The sequence below is a fragment of the Trichoderma citrinoviride genome (assembly GCF_003025115.1).
Source record: "Trichoderma citrinoviride strain TUCIM 6016 unplaced genomic scaffold BBK36scaffold_11, whole genome shotgun sequence".
NCBI lineage: Eukaryota > Fungi > Ascomycota > Sordariomycetes > Hypocreales > Hypocreaceae > Trichoderma > Trichoderma citrinoviride.
This window is the reverse complement of record NW_020194719.1, coordinates 1,358,706-1,373,391: the sequence shown is the minus strand read 5'-3', so window position 1 is coordinate 1,373,391 and position 14,686 is coordinate 1,358,706. Positions and strand designations below refer to the sequence as shown.

At 55.3% G+C, this 14,686-nt stretch overlaps 6 protein-coding genes across 6 annotated transcripts; 4 read left to right on the top strand and 2 right to left on the bottom strand.

Annotated features, from left to right (window-relative positions):
• Window positions 1-1,452: 1,452 nt before the first annotated feature.
• On the top strand, window positions 1,453-2,852 carry BBK36DRAFT_22048 (hypothetical protein; the record flags this gene model as incomplete). Its single annotated transcript, XM_024897930.1, has 2 exons — window positions 1,453-1,936; window positions 2,071-2,852. 2 exons carry the CDS (start codon window positions 1,453-1,455, stop codon window positions 2,850-2,852), a joined length of 1,266 nt encoding a protein of 421 aa, XP_024747756.1.
• An 810-nt stretch (window positions 2,853-3,662) lies between these two features.
• On the bottom strand, window positions 3,663-4,666 carry BBK36DRAFT_1179496 (DUF846-domain-containing protein; the record flags this gene model as incomplete). Its single annotated transcript, XM_024896176.1, has 4 exons — window positions 4,554-4,666; window positions 4,365-4,410; window positions 3,962-4,245; window positions 3,663-3,818 (listed from the first exon to the last, which is right to left on the bottom strand). Exons 1-4 carry the CDS (start codon window positions 4,651-4,653, stop codon window positions 3,664-3,666), a joined length of 585 nt encoding a protein of 194 aa, XP_024747755.1. The 5' UTR covers window positions 4,654-4,666.
• A 548-nt stretch (window positions 4,667-5,214) lies between these two features.
• On the top strand, window positions 5,215-6,238 carry BBK36DRAFT_1123875 (beta subunit of citrate lyase; the record flags this gene model as incomplete). Its single annotated transcript, XM_024891113.1, has 2 exons — window positions 5,215-5,260; window positions 5,322-6,238. 2 exons carry the CDS (start codon window positions 5,215-5,217, stop codon window positions 6,236-6,238), a joined length of 963 nt encoding a protein of 320 aa, XP_024747754.1.
• Window positions 6,239-6,308: 70 nt separating this feature from the next.
• On the bottom strand, window positions 6,309-8,669 carry BBK36DRAFT_1124415 (hypothetical protein; the record flags this gene model as incomplete). The annotated part of the gene is made up of 5 exons (XM_024891166.1): window positions 6,309-7,054; window positions 7,178-7,190; window positions 7,221-7,831; window positions 7,879-7,933; window positions 7,995-8,669. The coding sequence occupies 5 exons, from the start codon at window positions 8,667-8,669 to the stop codon at window positions 6,309-6,311; spliced, it is 2,100 nt and encodes a 699-aa protein (XP_024747753.1).
• A 4,036-nt stretch (window positions 8,670-12,705) lies between these two features.
• BBK36DRAFT_169621 (hypothetical protein) lies at window positions 12,706-13,527 on the top strand (the record flags this gene model as incomplete). Its single annotated transcript, XM_024897825.1, is given in 5 exon segments — window positions 12,706-12,776; window positions 12,803-13,035; window positions 13,068-13,156; window positions 13,167-13,203; window positions 13,258-13,527. Coding segments are annotated over 2 exon segments (239 nt in total), but the record flags the coding sequence as incomplete, so codon positions are not given.
• Window positions 13,528-13,562: 35 nt separating this feature from the next.
• BBK36DRAFT_6768 (hypothetical protein) lies at window positions 13,563-14,519 on the top strand (the record flags this gene model as incomplete). Its single annotated transcript, XM_024898488.1, has 5 exons — window positions 13,563-13,582; window positions 13,655-13,727; window positions 13,914-14,020; window positions 14,119-14,357; window positions 14,434-14,519. The coding sequence occupies 5 exons, from the start codon at window positions 13,563-13,565 to the stop codon at window positions 14,517-14,519; spliced, it is 525 nt and encodes a 174-aa protein (XP_024747751.1).
• Window positions 14,520-14,686: the final 167 nt, after the last annotated feature.

Genomic DNA, 14,686 nt, shown 5'->3' with positions numbered 1-14,686 from the left:
TATCCTCCGCTCGCACTCCAAACGAATAACAAGGCAGATCGGGGCCAAGCCACCTCTTCCATCGCAAAAAACCCCCCATGTCCCATGTTCCGCCCTAGTCAGCCGCAGTGGAGTCCCCCCTTCAGCCTCACCCGGCACTCCATAGGCCCAATGGCTTTGCCAACCCGGCCAATACGCCACTCCGCTGCTCCATCAAAATCAGCCAACTGGTGACAAGAAAACTCGAGGGCCCAGTCCTGTCAAACAGCGTTTCTGTACATACTTGTACTGATGGGTGGAGGGGCTTGTTGGTATTAAGTTGGTTGGGTTACTTTACAGTGAGCAGCAGCACCTTTGTGAAGCATCCCGGTTGCACTGCCTGGGCTGGGAGCGGGCTGTTGGCTCCACGCCGTGGTCTCTCATGATTCCTTGTCCTACAGCCGCAAGTCGTTCGACAGTTGTGGAATGCCGTCGGCAGGGCTGTCTCTGTGTAAGTGCTCCATTCACAAAGATTCTTTTACTCCCCAATACAGTATGTAAGAAAAAATCAAAGAGGCGCTGATCAACATCATCACACAGGACAAACTCCGCTCAACCCCAGTCTGGCCGCTCTCTTGTCAGCGCCAAGTAAGCGGCTGGAGCGATTCTATCTCTGTTCCTACGCTGTACCTATATATACTTGCACATGCGGTGTACGGAGCCAGACTCGAAGGATGCCAAATATAGACAGCCTCATGCGGCCCCATCCATCCGCCCCAGGCCAAGCCCACTCCAACCCACTCGCCCGTCACCATCCCTTTGTCGACCCTTCTCACAGAGTGGACGCCAAAGGGACCAGGGGGGCAGGGGTAGCCGAGTTTGATCTGGCGCTGCCCCAGGCCAGCGCAACCGCAGCGTGGCAGAAAACGCAACACAAACCCGCCTCGACGAAGGAACATGGTCATGGTCGACCGGATGGTTCAACGATGAATGGGCACTGGATGACCTTGCGGAAGAATATCCGTTGTGAGTGGTCTGAGAGGGCCCGAGACGAACTATGGAATCGGGAAGCACGTTTAGCCATGTGCAGACGAAGCGAGCAATAATCGACATGGCCTGGGCAGCTAGTCCTGCGATTCTACTCGCGGCCGCTGTCCCCCCCCCCCCCCGGTCTGACATCTCACATCTCGTGCGGCTTGCGCCTCGTTCTTCGCTGTTGTGTCTGACGAACCCGCTATCACCGACTTACACCACTTGTCCCCCCCAGAAAATTCTCCTCTCCTCTTTTCTTCCTCTTTTTTCTTTCCTTTCCCTTTCCTTCTCCTTTCTGCTCCTTCCCGGCTCTGCTGCTTCCTAATTGCAGTTATTTGGTCATCGTGCCGTCGGATGTTGGTGTTGGGCACTACCTAGTTGGGCAGTCTTGCTACATCACCGTATAATCAACTTGGAGAGACCGCCTTCACGCTCGTCCGAAGCCTCCCCCAGCCGTTCCCCATGGCGGGCTTGGCCACTGGAGACGTACCAACTTCCACCGGCTTCTCACTGCTGCCATCTGAAGGCGTCGATCCCAACAATGGTCCCGGCGTTGGCGGCACAGCGGGCGGCGCAGGAGGCGGCAGCAGCAGCAGTAGCATAAATAGCGATGCTCTAGGTATACTGCCGACGCCGACGTCTTCACAGATGAACATTTTGCCGAGTGCTTCGCCTACAAATTCCTTCTCTTCGCTTTCCGCACCCAAGGTGCTCGTGTTCAACGACAAGGCCAACTTCGGACCCAATAACACTGGCCGCGTCTTTCCAGCCCAGAATCGGACAAAGACTTTTGCGTGGACATATGCAAAGACCAACACGACGCTGCTGGACATCTTTTGGTACGGGAGGCAAGTCAATACGGGGGAGGCCTTTGATGTATCTCAAGCGAGTGTCATTGCCCACGCCAAATTCGGCGATAGCACACCCGGAAACGAATTCGCTAAGCGTATGTTGGCTCCCCCCTCGTCTGCACTACATGAGGACGACTCTCTGCTCTTACCGTGAATACGAAACAAGCGACGACAAGGCTAACAAAGTGGCGATTAGTGAATCCCTCGGACGCAACGCTCAACCTTACAGATACCGGACTGAGTTCAGGCGAGTGGTATGAAAGGGAGATGGTAATCAAAATCGACTGGAAAACGCAAAGCGGCGACGAGGGCTTCACCCAATCTGGCGTCTTCACTGTGGCCAACGGACCCTTTGACTCGGAGGCCTTTGGCCGAGAGGCGACGGACAACAGCCAGGACAAGCAAGGCGGCGAGGCTACCACTTCCATCGGCAACCCCAGCCTCCCGACCAGCGGGCCCTCTGGCACCGGCAACGGCATCGGAGGCGGTAGCAGCAGCGGAGACAGGAGCGGGGGAGGCGGGGGCGGGCTCAGCAAGGGCGCCATCGCCGGCATCGCCGTGGCGTGCTCCGTCGTCGGCATCCTGCTCATCGCCGGCCTGGTGTGGTTCCTCCTGCGCCGCCGCCGGAGACGCCACTTTGACGGGGGCTACAACGCCGCCCACCAGACGACCAGCTCCTTCATCGCCACCAAAGAGGCCCGGCCATCGGTCGTCGAATCGCCCGTCATCTCGCCCTTTACCGACAACGACAACAGCCGAGCAATCGGGCCCGGTTCCGGCTCCAATGCCATACCGATACCTCTCCACCACAACGCCGCCGCAGGGACAAACGACCCGGTGTCACCTCAGGACGACCGCCGCCCAAGCACTGCTGCGTCGGGCAACAGGTCACGCAACATTGCCCATCTCGTCGAGGAGGGCATGACGGAGGCCGATATCCTGCGGCTGGAGGAGGAAGAGCGGCATCTGGATGCCGAGATTGAGCGTGCGGCGCGAAGGACGTCTAGGTAAAAAAACCTCGATCCTCCTTTGGACACAAAGTAAGTATACGAGGCGGTTTCCCCCCGTTTCCCCCAGGAGAGAGAGGGGGCGAAATGGGGCTGAGGGTGGTTGCCGGCTTTTCCCTTCCCCTCTGGGATGTTGAGTCATCCCTGTTTTGCCGCATTTCATCTGTGAAGCTGGTAATCTCTTCTACATCACCTTTCTGTGACAATTGGAATCTCACATAAAGAGCAAAGTGCGTCACAAACTCATGATATGATGTCTTTTTTCCCCCTTACAGTTTCGGATGTAAATATATATACCCTCTGCGGCCAGCTTCATAGTAGCACGAGGGCGCCGCTCGCTAGATATCCTAATAAAAGACAGACACAAGAAATGCTCATCTCGTCAGCTTGTCGCATCATATGAGGAATTATGTGTGTATGTTTGTGAAAAACAGAAAGTGAGAGGTGAGAGAGGAGAGAGATACAGACATTGCTCGGCCAGGCTTGATATCACGTTCCCAGTAAAGAATCATGCCAACTCCCCAAGAAATATTATACATTCCGCATAGGCACCCCTCCTTGTAGCGTATAAGGACTGAAAGAAAAAAAAGAAAGCCCATTGCTTGCAACAACTTTTCAATCTTTCAACCTGATATCACACATGCCGCGATGAACCTCGGCGCGCGCGCCATGCAAGGGGTTTCAAAATTTTCATCGACTCAAGTGGAAAGTGCTCGGAAAAAGGATGATTCATAGTCCTACTCCCGCACATATATGCCCTTCTTCTCCGCCAACTATTCTTGTCATCGTCTTCCTTTGCCCTTCGGGGGCATTCATTACACCCTGAACATGCGGCTGACAAAGTTGCTCGCAATGCTCCCCGCCAAATTCGTCGACCCAAAAGCGCCCCCGGCGAAATTCGACGCCTGGCTGAACTTGTCGCAGCGGGAGAAGGCCAGCGTGTTGATGATTGTCAAAGCCAGCGCAATCGCTACATAACACACGCCGTCAGCTTTCCCTTCTCTCTCTCTCTCTCTCTGTCTCTCTCTCAACTGTTCCCCTCCACCTCCCATAAGACTAGAAGGAAAAGAGGAGGGAAGGGAGGGGGTAGAGGTGAAGACAAAAACAACTCACCAACAAGAGGCAGCCACAGAAACTGCAGCCGAATCAGCGCCAAAATCGCCATCAGCACCCACCACAGCGGCTGGATGTACAGCGCCAGCCAGAAGAACCGGCTGTCCGTCGGGTTGATCTGCCGCGTGCCCGGCTCCAGGCTCTCAAACACCCACTGCGACTCGCCCGTCGACGGGTCCACCTCGTTCCACCACCGCAGGCCGACGAGGCGCCGGCCCGCGATGTTCTTGAGGTAGTAGAAGTCGGCGGCGAGGAGGAGGATTGTGATGATGAAGATCATGATCCTGTGTTGGTTGGTTTCCCCGTCAGAACTGGATTCGAATGCGAAAGACATTGGTGATATCAGGAGTAAGATGGGGGGGGGGGGGGGTAGTAAGGGTCACGGTGTTGTGAGAAAACGTACATGCTCTTGATGACCCATAAGCCGAGAAAGTATATGAGCACGCTCGCTACACGAGAAATCCGCCGTCAGCCCGAGGGAAACATCGCCAACTCTTCAAACCCTTTCGCTCCGCTTGCCCACCCAATCTCCAACAACGCTCAACGACAGCCTCTCAAAGACAAAGAAAAGGGGAAATTATCGGCCACCAACATATTCGAAAGCCCAAAAACGTCAGGAGCGTAATGGGGTGCGAACTGAGCCGCCAACTCAGCGCTCCGGGAGCGGGCTGTGTCTGCGCGGCATCTTCCATGGCAGCAGCAACAGAGTTCGACGATACAGGCTGTAACGCTTCGGCTTGACAATTCGTGAATTCTTGGTTCGCTTTCGGAGATGGAAGAGCGCGAGGATCGGGAGGACGTCTATCAAGGCCCTTCGTGGTTCGTCGTCGGTCACAGTCGTGGGGCTCGTCGTCATCAACAGGAAGCGGAACTGCGAAGCTTCGCGATCAAGCTACCGTAGCTCGTCGGTGTCAGGGATGGAGCTATAATGTTCCGGCCTTGGTGGGGTGGCTGGACACGGTCCTCGGCTATTACTCGCACAAAGACCCCGCGCAAGTGGCCGGGGCATTTGTCGCTGCGTCTGTTAGTGCGGAACGTACTTTGCAGACAGACCGTTTGTCATTCCGGGGGATGACATCCAGCGCTGACCGAGGCTCTTCCAACAGCTCTTGATATCATTATCAGCTCTATGAATCTCCAGCTTCTCCTCCGCATGTAAATCTAGACGTCACCATCGATCAGGGACCGGCTGCATATACCGATAGAATATTACAATCGATTTTCTAAAGCTACAGGCCCTCACAAGCGTCATCATGGCTGCACGAGCCTCCTCTATCCTGCGCCGTTCCTTGCTATATGGTTATTTCTCACGCGTCCATGGTCGAGATAGGGTAGATGTCTGACTGATGATGGCTCGTAGTTCCGGCATCTTCTCAGAAGATGCTCTCCAAGTCCCTGGGCTTGACGACAGACAATGTCACGTATGATCTGGAGGACTCGGTGACCCCCTCCCACAAGAGTAACGCCCGCAAGCAGTTGAAGGAGCACATCTCCGGCCTCAAGTCGCGCCCCTCGACCATTTCAGAGCTTGCCGTTCGAATCAATGCCGTCTCAACTCCCTTTGCTCTTGATGATCTAACCACATTGGCATCCGCCGAGCACATGGATGCTGTTGTCGTGCCCAAAGTCAACTCAGCTGCCGACCTGACCTTTGTCACCGATGTGCTGCGGCACGTCGCCCCAGAGCGTCACGAAGATGGCTCAACGAATCCAATCAAGATCATAGCACTCATCGAATCCGCTCGGGCCGTCATGGATCTGTCTTCCATCTGCAAGGCCTCCCCTTTCCTTAGCGGTTTGATATTCGCGGCTGAGGACTTTGCACTTGACCTTTCGATTACCAGGACGCCTTCTCTGACGGAATTTCTCTATGCGAGGTCAGCCATTGTCACTGCAGCTCGGGCACACAATCTCCCTAGCGCCATTGACCTGGTCTGTACTTCATATCGAGGCGATGATGGCCTCAGGATATTGGAAGAGGAATGCAAGGGCGGAAAAGCCATGGGCTTCAACGGCAAGCAGTGCATACATCCCGGGCAGCTAGAGACTGTCCAGCGCATGTTTGCTCCTGACACGAAAGATATCGAGTGGGCTGTCCGCCTCACCATCGCCGACGAAAAGGCCGCGGCTGCCGGACGTGGGGCGTGGACGCTTGATGGGAAGATGATTGATGCCCCAGTTGTAGGGAAAGCCCACTCAATAATAGCCAAAGCTGAGCAGTGTGGACTCCGAGTCCAAGACATCAGAGAACAGTGGAAGGACCAAGAGCCGGAATAGTCATTTTCGTAGCGTTCAATCGCAGTCCCAAATGCTCAGAAACAAGAAGACTGCACATCTTCAGGGCCAATTAGCACCACATCATATGGTTTGGCCGCCAGAAGGATGCCAATTCTGTTTCTGTACCGTCATCGAGGCCGTCGAGGCTCTCTGGGCGTGGAAGCGCCTGATATTGCTGCGAAGGCCAGCCAAGTGTTTCATGAACACGTCGTTGCGTTAGACCTCTTGGGGAAAGCGACCTCTCTCTTTCCATCCTGCAAAAGGAACCGTCTGGGTATCGCACGTCAACTGTGTGTGGCACCTCCGGAACTTGGTTGTGGTGCATTGACTGCGCTGGGAGGAGCCCGTCGTCTATGAACAAGGAGGATGTTTCGTCGGATCCTAAAATCTCATGCTCCATTCTTTCAATATACTCTGTGAGAGACTCTCCTGGTACAACTTCATCATCCTGCAAGGTATTTATGCAAGTGTGAGCCAAGTCCCGGCAAGTTTCCTGGGTTATTGTAGATACCTGGCGAGGACCGGTAGGCTGAGGTGGCACGCCTGGGTGGCTCGTATTTCTTGACTGTATATTGGAAGATGTAGACGACCCGGGATTGTCGACAAGTGCTGAAGTTTGGTTTGAATATGAGTCCACGGCCAGCAACGGATACTGAGAGCTCGGCCTGCCAAAGAACCAAGCCGGAGACGGGTCACTGCGAGAATAGGTGGCGTCTATGACCTCTGCGCCAAAGTCCCAATTTGCAGAAAATCCTGGCAGATAGGCGGGATATCCGTATATATCACTCTCTATACTGGGAATGTCCCTCCCCGGAACTTTGTAATCCGGAGACGCAATTCGTTGGCTTGTTCCAGAGACTGGTATCTGAGGAACAGCGTGCACACAGGGAACATTCAATTCATCTGGGCAAAGCGGTGGACTTTCACTATCCGAGTCACTTGGTTTGCGTATCTCTGTCCGTTGGTGCATCCAGGGGCTCACCATGACGCCCTTGTCTTGGTAGTCTGGACGCTGGACTGCCTGGCTGCTACAAGACTCAGGCTCGCCTCGGCTCACTATGGGCTCGAGCTCTGGCTGTTCCTCAGGGGATTTCTTTTGGTCCTTCGGCCTAGAGTTGCCGTCCGAAGGAATGGGTATTTTCGGGATGTTTAGATTCGAGAAAGAGGTCTCGTTGACTGCAGTACGGCTGCAAACAGAGTGTTTTCGCAGCTCGTAGTCGTCATGTAGTGACCGCAACCTATTGCCATCTCCTGTTTTCTCTGTTGCACTGCCGCCGCCAAGACCTCCATGGCATGGCATAGGACTCGCCTTCTTTGCGGTTGTTTCCACGACGATGACATCAGCAGTGCTCGATCGTTGGATGGATTCAGAATCGCCACCGGAAATCATGGAAATGGATCTGCTCTCCAGATACTCTGGAGCCGGATAATCTTCTTTTAAGCGCTTCAATGCACTGGTGAGATATTCGATATCTTCCCGACGGGCCCTCTCTTCCTTCCGCTTTTTCGGCCTCGAGTCAGAGGATCGTTTTCTTTCGATTGGTTCGCCGTCTTCGTCAGGTAGGGGTATCTCATTGAACACAAGATCCGCCACTGAGGAGACAGTTAGATACGCTCGCCTTGACGTGTAACGTACGTACGCGGCGCTGAGCTTCTACCATTGACGAACAGGCCGGGAGTAAAGGTAGACGTCAACTAAGGAGCGTAATCCATCAGCAATCTATATCCTGCAGGAGATAAAATGGGGGAGAGGCACCGTGATTCTCTCGTTTGGATTCGCAATTGCGCTGGACTTGAAGTTGGTCATGACCTCTCGGCTTGATCTCAGCCTTCCTGTTTTGGACACTCGCGCAGAGGGCCTCTTCGTCTGCTTCTGAATGGGTACGGCATCTTTGGATTTGACTGTGTCATAGCGGTCTTGTCGAGTCTTTCGCCGGGGTCGCTTCTCGAAAACATCGTCCTTGACAACCGAAGCGGGTGGCGGTGTTAAGATCGTAGTTCTGGAGCGGTACTCCCCCTTTCTGTCGACCGAAGCCCTACTGTAATTACTGTGAAGATCGGTCTCGTGATGATGATGATGTCGATCCGTTGGGACAGCGGAAGGTGCTGGTGAAGGACTGTCCTGTATAAAGAGATCCGACGACGGGTACCTCCCAGCAGCATAGGTGGACTGGATGCGGATGTTCGGAATGCCATTCGGATGCCATGAGGTCTCCGGAGCATCAGCAGGGCTTGCTTCTCGAGGAACTCTCCCAGGAGAATCATAGTAGCTTGTTGGCACGTGTTGTAACCAGGAAGGGATAAAGTCGGTCCGCGAAGGAGTGCGTTGCTCATGGGAAACAGACGGTCGGGCAGCAGAATGGCGGCAGGGGGTCTGATAGCAAGCCGTGCTCTTCCTGACGGGAGAACGACCGTGTCTGTGATGGGCCATGCTGCTGCCAGGCGACGGGATATCAGATGGCGGTTGATAGCCAGAAAGAATCAAAACAAGCTCTAGGCATGACGGAGAAACGCCTCCAGCGTCACATCGAGTCACATTGCAGCATATGTCAGGAAACAGCGCTTATGGTTCAGGTTCTATCTGGTTCGACACATTGAGGGCAACACCTCGCTCGAGATGGATATCGCAGGAGCCATGCTCTCACTGTGTGTCGCCGAGGGGAAGTCGAGTCTCACGCATTCACGCAGCACGAAGCAGCAGACAAGCTGCTTCCCGTTCATTCGTTCAGCGGCTTGGACTTGCAACACTGTCCAGTGTTAGTGCGACCTAGTGCAAACAGCTGCCGTTCCCCTTGATCAAAAGGACCTGCGGCATTCGAGAACAGCAATTACGAGGATCCGGGACAGCTGCTTGCTGATGCGGCCATTTGCAAAGCTGCATCGCCGGACGCTGGACTCCCGAGGCTGATTTGCTGGCTGAAACCTGGTGCGTTCTGCCATTTGTCACTGCGAACGCAGCAGCGCTCAGGCAAACAGGGATCGATGCTGCAGCGCTGCCTAAAGCAGCAAGGTTGCTCCATGCCCAGGCCTTGCTGTCTGATAGGCTTGTGGGCGCTCGAAAGAGGATTCCAGGCCATTGAGATTAATTACACGTGCGTTGCGGCTTGCCCCAAAGCAGCTGAACGGGTCCCCTCCCCCGCTCCACGACGCTGGGCTACGACGGTGGGCAGGCCGTGTGATTGGCGCGTCGGGGCTCCGAATAGCAAGTGCCTAGGCTAGGCAAGGGCCCTGTCCAACCCATTGATCCGTTGTGCTCGATATCATGGATGTGTAAGGTATGATGGGCGATACAGACATGGACGGGATCGCCGTGTCCGAGAGAAGAATGCTGTACGCAACAGCGCTGTTACCAGCTGCACTGACGTTGAAGGTTCAAGGGACTGACGGCGCTATCAAGGTTCTTCCGAGCGTTCGCAGGGACCGAGTTAGCGAGGACCAGGAGCTGTGCCCAAGCAGGTATGAACATGCGACCCCTGGCTGCTGAGTAAGGCACGCGAGCTCACCGAAACATCACCGTCCAACCACATCGAGCTGGCGATTCTTCGTACAGTGAAAGCCCGCCATCTCCTACTGCCAATCGTTGCGCGGTACTCACGAGTACTCCTCCAACCGACAAAGCTTCGGGGGCGAATGCCGGTTATTGCTCTTCATGTGCCAAGACAGTCCACGCATCACGACATTGCTCTCTGCGTCCTCCAACGCTGCTGAGCCCACCGCCAGCTCTGTGGGCATGGCTTCCTGACTCGGCGACCTACATCGAGTCTCTGTAAGGCGATCCTCAGCTGGCAGCTCTGATTGGCACCCTGGGCCAGCCCTTGGCCATCCACTTAGATCGGAGCGTCTGATAATCAACCCCGTCGGCGGAGCCAAGTCCATCCCCCCAAGTCATACGTTTTCGTCTAGCTGCAGGGCTTCTGTGCCACCTTGTTCAAGCAAGCTCGCATCCTTTATGGCTCGCTTTGTAGGCTGGATGGGGCCGAACCCGACTGCATGGTTCGTCGGGACCAGTGGACTTGGGGCGGAGCCACCGAGAAAAGCGCGCGCGCGCAAGATCCAAGGAATCTTTTTCGTGAGTGATGGTTCTTGTCTGTTTACTAAATCCGACGCATTGCCGTCCAATGTGTCGAGGACTCGTACATACATGAGATTAGCACAAGCACAGTAGGTACTATCGTGGTCTCGCAATTGGTGAAGCTGCATGCAGGGCGCCTATCGATCTGACCCTTGCGGCATGTACATCCGCTGCCATTGGCAAAATCTGGCTTGGCTCTCGGTCTGGAGCACCAATGCCGGCAGGCAATTGGGCACCTGGACTGGGAAGGCTGCGAGATATGTTCTGCTCTAGCGAGCTGAAAGACAGATCAAAGGAACTCCAGCACTTGCAAGCAAAGCATCTGGGTGAGCCACTTGGGGCCTTGCGGCCTCTTATTGGTGTGTGACCGGGGTCCGGTCGCTAGGAGAGCTAGGTCAGGGGTTCGCAACAAACGACAGCTTGACGTGGACCCTACCTGTGCCTAGATTGCCAAGCTACTACAGACATGTATCAAGTAGCTTACGACAAGCCTGCCTGCTTGGGGGCGGTTTGCGAGTGTTTCTGGCCAAGTGCCGACCAGGGGCTCAAGTCGAGCTCAAAGTCAAAGGCCATCGGCGTCTGAGTGCAGTCGGCAGTGAGTTACATATTCGCGACAACCGGTAGGTACAGTATATCGTCGACGGCACCATTGCCTTTACAGTCGTAAACTGGGAACTTTGTTCAAAGTTGCATGGAGTGGCACCCGTGTTGTCCGAGACAGAGAAGTGTCTAACAACAGTTGTAGTAATTGAAGAAAAAAAAGGGGGCGACAAGCATGGCCGAACCTTTGATATGTACAGCTCCAGCAGGTTGCCAGGGGGCTTCCCTCGGAGGGTTCTACAACCAAGACATCCGACGTGACCGCTTCTGAAGGCTCGAATCAGGAGGGAGGCTTCATGGATACCGCATGAACAACGAGCCCGGATCGGAGAGAATGCGTCATACCTGGATCTGGCTCTGTTTGATATTGCACCTGGTTCGTGCCCGATGCTGCAGGGACGAGCCTTTTATTTCGCCCCAAGGCCAGATGGTGTTTCTCGTCCCGATTGCACAGTCGCCGTATCGTCTCCTGCCGGCTGTTTCTCGATCTGAGCCTTGGTCACGCCATCTCGCCGTCATGATGTAGCGTGACAGATCGAAGGCGGGTGGTGTGTTCGTCAATCAAAACGGCTAGATGCCTTACACGGAGAATTTCCAGACAATGCAATTCTGCCTTCGGATCGTGACTGCCTTCCAGGGTGCTGCCCCGTGCCCATGTACTGCCAGCTATTCTCGTTGGTACAGCCCATGTGACAGGATACAAAAGATGGACCTTGAGATGATACGTCAATAACTGTCACCAAAGAGGCCCTGTATCGAGTCCCTGAGTATCCGATCGGGAGAAAGGCAAAGCGGCAGTGACTCTCAGGTTCAATGGCAGGCAAGGGACTGTGCTGTGCTGCAAGGTAAGGTAGCCTCGTCTAATAGAATGCCTTGAGCCTTGGCCTCACGGCTACATGGCGCAAACGACCGGCAATTGACCAATCGTCGAAGGCCGTGTGTAGTATCCCATGCTCTTTCCCAGCCCAGCGACGACTTATCTCACGAATCACCCACGTCATCATCAGCCTCGCACCGCTGCGGTACCAGGCGGTCACCCTGCTCTGCGCTCTGCCGCGGTGGTACTCTGAGGTAAGTTGTAGGTAGTTCCAGGCAGTTCCCCAGCAGATCGTTTCCCGCTGCAGGTGCAACATGGCATTGTTAGCAAGGTAGTTGCTGAGCGAGGCAGCGAGATGTCCGGTAGGTGCCACCTGGGTAGAGTAGGGCAAGTGCCGTTGTCGAAGAAGGTGCTGCTGATAACGCCTGCTGCCAACGGGAGACTGCCCAGCTTCTGCACAACGCAGAGTGCTGAGTGGTCGAGCTCCGAGTACTTTGTGTTTGTACCCGCACAGCACAGGACAGACGGAGGACCTTGGGGACTCGCAGCCGTCATCTGGCCACCGTTTTTTGCTCTCCCACAACTTCTCTTGACCGCATAAATGTCTTGAGCTTCCTTCTCCTCTCATCCTCTCCCGCCTTATCCTAGACGCAAGGCACGGTTTCTTTTGCCGTCTCAACCACCAGCTCCCACAGCCTCTGCGCGCTTCATCGTCCGCCCGTTCCCTCGAGGCCGCCGTGGCCACACCGATAAGCACCTCGTACGGATAAAGACCAAGGCGCCATCATAACAAGCTGCCCCCCTTCTGACGCGCCGCGGCATTGCCAACCCAGCATAATAGTCCAGCTTCCAGACTGGACTTGGGGTCATTTTAATTAGCGCATAGCTTAGGACATTCGCCGCAGCTCGTCGATCGCTGAGAGGGCGAGATCAGCAAGCCACAACCACGTTGTGTGGCTCTTCATCTCAAGACCTGGACAAGCTGGGTTACTGGTTCCAGACGTCACGGACGAATCGGCACAGCTCTAGGTACGTGGTCGCGCATGGCTTAGCCTGCCTCTTTTTGTGTCCTTGGCTGCGGTACTGCATGGTACACCTCTGCCGTCTCCGTCTTCTCGCCCCCATCACCGTCACCGTCACCGTTACTCCAAACTGTCATTGCCGCTCCGCTTGGCCCTCGTCTGGCTGCACTCGTGCTTTGAACCTGGCCACTACCCATCCATTGGGCAGCCCCAAGGCATCTTTCCCTCGTCACTTGACACCTCAGCGGACATCGACTGCACTGGGGACTCGGCAGTCGCCTGGCTTTTGTCTCTCCAGTTCTTGTCCTCTTTTCCGCTTGCACACTGCTCGCTGGCCCATGTCGACAAGCCCCCCTTGACTTTGAGGTATGCCATCTCATACCTTACTTCCAGCCCATGCTGGCCGGGGATCATCTGGAGCCACGGCCCAGATGCTTCTCGCACAGTTATGCCCGATAGTATCCAATGCTGAATGACACTATGAGAGGCTTGGAGTGCATTCGCTGTCCCCTAACGAGGGCGCCAGCCGGCGGCCAGTGGCCTGCGCACCACATGCAGCTTAGAGGACTTTATCCCCTACCGCTCTTCTGCAAGACACTGCCCAAGCCTATGACTCCCGTCTCTCCTCGTACCATCCTGCTATTACCCGTTGAGCTTAGTTCTTTCACCCTCCCCCTCCCTCCCAACGCCAACTGTACATCCCGATTCTGCACCCCGCCTGACAATATCAGAACATTCAGTCAGGGTACTGCAACTCTTGACAAGGACTGCCATATCCGCCAGCGTCAGAATTGAGACGCAGTGCACCTCGAAATGTCGAAGCTTTTCATAGGGTAAGCTTTCTGCTTTGAACTCGAGGCGCACTCGGTCCCATGAAGATTTCTGGTGCTGACTGAGAGCCAAAGCGGCCTAGCATGGCACACCGAAGAGGCCACTCTGCGCCAAAAGTTTGAGGAGTTTGGCCCGGTTGAGGAAGCGGTAAGTCGTTCTCCAACCTCCCATCACGCCTGGGGCACAGCAGCACGACTTGGCTCTGATTGACTTGCCTCGTCTGACTGGGTTGCGGCTCCCTCATACGATGGAATCGAGTATTCCAACCAACGCGGATCCGCTGTTTGCGGCTGCCCTTCTGTGAAAGCGTGTCTCTAACCTGCGTGTGTCAAGGTGGTTGTCAAGGATCGAGACACCGGCCGCAGCCGTGGCTTCGGTTTTGTGCGATACGTACAAGAAGCTGATGCCCAAGCTGCCATCGCCGCTATGAACAATGTCGAGTACGACTTCTCTCTTGCGTGTGCTTTCCTTTGTCAACTTCCCCATACTGCCAAGCTCTCCAAGCTCGTACGTTGAGGAGTTCTGACTCTTGCGTTAGGTTTGACGGGCGAACTATCCGTGTTGATAAGGCATCCGATAATGGTCCCCGAGGCGAGAGATTCGGCAACCGCAACGGCGGCGGAATGTATGGAAGCCGGGGTGGTTACGGAACGCCACCAGGATCCTACGGCAACGCCGCCCCCCCTGGTTACGGCGGCGCTCCCAACATGTATTCACCGGTTCCATATGGCCGTGGTTACCCACAGCAGCCGCCGCAGTATGGCGTGCCTCCGCAAGGTATTTGAAAATCAGACCGCGGCCGTTGGGGTCACGGTGGCAGCTCGTCCCGAACTGGATGTTGACCATCTCCCAGGTTACGGCGTCCCAGCCCCATACGGTGGCTACCCCAACCTTCCTCAGCAGCCGCCACAGCCTCCTCAAGGAGGCGGCAGCTACTAAACAAAGCCGTTGAGACCGCCGCAGATTCCTCGTCCAGAGACCTTTCCCCCAGAGTGAAGGCGTTCGAGCCCTTCCAGAGCGGTGCTATCGAGAACTAAAGACCCAGGCGTGTTCTTTTGGTTTTGCGAGCGGTACCCTATAGAGCACTGAAGATGAAGCATCTATAG